Raw genomic sequence first — 2,258 nt, 5'->3', positions numbered from 1 at the left:
GTGGGTGGGGGTTCCTACTCATCACTTACAGACCCTAAGGCCACCAGCAACCTGATCACACCGGGGGGCTCGGAGGCCACTGGGTCTGAGGTGATGGGAGCAATTCTCATAAACCAGCCACCAGCATCTTCATCGGCAACCAGCGGTCAGAACCTTCCTGGTAGCTTGGGTAAAACCCTTGGAGATGTTGGTAAAAAGAAGAGGAAGAAGAAGAAGAAGGGTGTCAAAACACCCGCTGAAAGCCATTCAGCAACAATAATACGACGAGAACGTCGTGTACGTAATAAAGCCCGAGAAAACATGGAGAAATCCACTGTGACTACCGGGCTTTGTTCGAATTCGATGCCAGAGCTAAGTGGGACTCCACAATCGTCGTCCACTCCTACCAGAGCTGGACCATCTGTTGGTACCTCACGGGCTCTGGGTAGGGTGCAACAACAGTCCCTGCCAGACCCATCGTCGGCATCGAAAAAGCGTCCTCGCCCACAGGAAGGAACTCCACCAGAGCTGAACGCTCACAAACGGTTGGACGTAAAGGAGACCCCAGAAAATGTGGCATCGGGGAAACCCACCTATGCCCAGGCCCTGGTAGGATCTTCTCTGGAGATGGCGGTTGTACATTCCGTCGGCCAGGACAGTTTGTCCGAAATATCGCATGACTTGTTCACGCAGATATTGAAGACATTAAACGTCATCATGGTCGAGGATGTACGAGCCGGCTCCCAGGCACCAACGTTTGAGAGTACCACCCGCACTCGTGGAGTTGTCAAGATTGTGTGTGATGACAAGCGCTCCAGTGAATGGTTAATGGGCGTGGCTGGAAGACTGGCTACCAAGCTGGAACTTCCTCTTATTGTCTGTGAATTCAGTAAGATACCACGCCCTCCGCTGTTCACTGGTTTCTTTAAGCAGCTTGAGCATTGGGAAGATGCGGAGATCTTGCTGAAATCAGCAAATCCCCTACTCGCACCAATCTCATTCAAACTCTTAAATTCGAAAAAGGAGGCAAATGGCACTCAGTTCACTGTTAGTGTCAGGCCTCGGGACCGGGCCATTCTCCTCGAGAAAGGCCCAGAGTTCAAGGTGGGAATGGGTAAAACTCGCCTATATGAAATCACTCGTTCCAAAAAATCAGACCCTGCTGAAAAGAAAGGGACTGACCACATGGACGAGGTAGTTATTTCATCGGAATCTGATTCTGAATCTGGTTCTGAAATAAATACAGAAGCGACGGATGACCTGGAAGCAAAATGTGACGATTCATATCGGAACGTTGATGTGACTGTGGTTGAACGACAATATTCTGACACTTATATGGATGAGTTATCTGAAGAGGGCGGACAGGAACAAGTAGAGATGTCTACAGAGACTGCTGCCCTATCGGACACCGCATCCAACACTTCACATGGCCCAGAAGCCATGGATACTGGGGGAGTTGCGGACGAGCAACGGGAATCCAGAGGCATCGACTGATGCATCTGGTACCCGAAGCTCTCTGCTTCTCTCACTCTCTGAACTGTAATTTGATATAGCCATGGCTAATACAAATAACAGTTCATCCACACACGCTGTATCTACAGCCAGCAACTCAAATCAATTGAACGCGCTGGCATGGATTAGCATACATCAAATAAATTTGCATAAAAGCAAGGCAGCGACTGCACTTGTGTGTAAGTCAATATGTGATATGCAAACAAAAAAACAAAACTCCATCTTTTTGATTCAAGAGCCCTGGGTTGTCAAGAACAAAATATGTGGCTTTGACACCGAAAAGATGAATTTATTGTATTTGAATCAGTCGAACGAGCCCAATAGATCATGTATCGTTGCTTCCAAGGAACTGAGCTTGACACTTTTGCCACAGTTCAGTTCACGGGACACCACAGCAGTGAAACTGGGTAAGGGCAGTACTCTTGATTCAGATGTGATACTAAGCTCTTTCTACTTGGCAAACCCTTCGAATGAAGATATTCCAGGAGAGGGACTTAAAGCATTATATGATTATTCTATCAACCGATCACTTCCAATAATATTGGGGGGTGATGCAAATGCGCATCACACGGTCTGGGGAAGTAGTGACACAAACCGTAGAGGTGAGTTACTTCTCGAATATATTGCAACGACTGACCTGTTCATCTTAAACAGAGGTGTACAACCAACGTTTGTTACCAGAAACAGGTCGGAAGTCTTAGACATAACTTTGATATCTGCTAATTTCTCGCATTTCGTGAAGAATTGGCATGTTACAAAGGAAGATA

At 47.2% G+C, this 2,258-nt stretch overlaps 1 protein-coding gene across 1 annotated transcript; it reads left to right on the top strand.

Moving 5' to 3' along the window:
* Positions 1–93: 93 nt before the first annotated feature.
* LOC116348567 lies at positions 94–1,473 on the top strand. The gene has a single exon (XM_031779597.1). It carries the CDS (start codon positions 94–96, stop codon positions 1,471–1,473), a length of 1,380 nt encoding a protein of 459 aa, XP_031635457.1.
* The last annotated feature ends 785 nt before the right edge of the window (positions 1,474–2,258 follow it).

This window comes from Contarinia nasturtii, unplaced genomic scaffold (genome assembly GCF_009176525.2).
Source record: "Contarinia nasturtii isolate CC-2019 unplaced genomic scaffold, AAFC_CNas_1.1 Cnas_scaffold_2525, whole genome shotgun sequence".
NCBI classification, from domain to species: Eukaryota; Metazoa; Arthropoda; class Insecta; order Diptera; family Cecidomyiidae; genus Contarinia; species Contarinia nasturtii.
The sequence above is the reverse complement of the archived record's forward strand: the minus strand, read 5'-3'. Positions and strand labels throughout refer to the sequence as shown.

What these genes read in the sequence shown, in the direction of transcription:
- LOC116348567 (XM_031779597.1), top strand. Translation starts at nt 94, where the DNA reads ATGGGAGCAATTCTCATAAACCAGCCACCAGCATCTTCATCGGCAACC.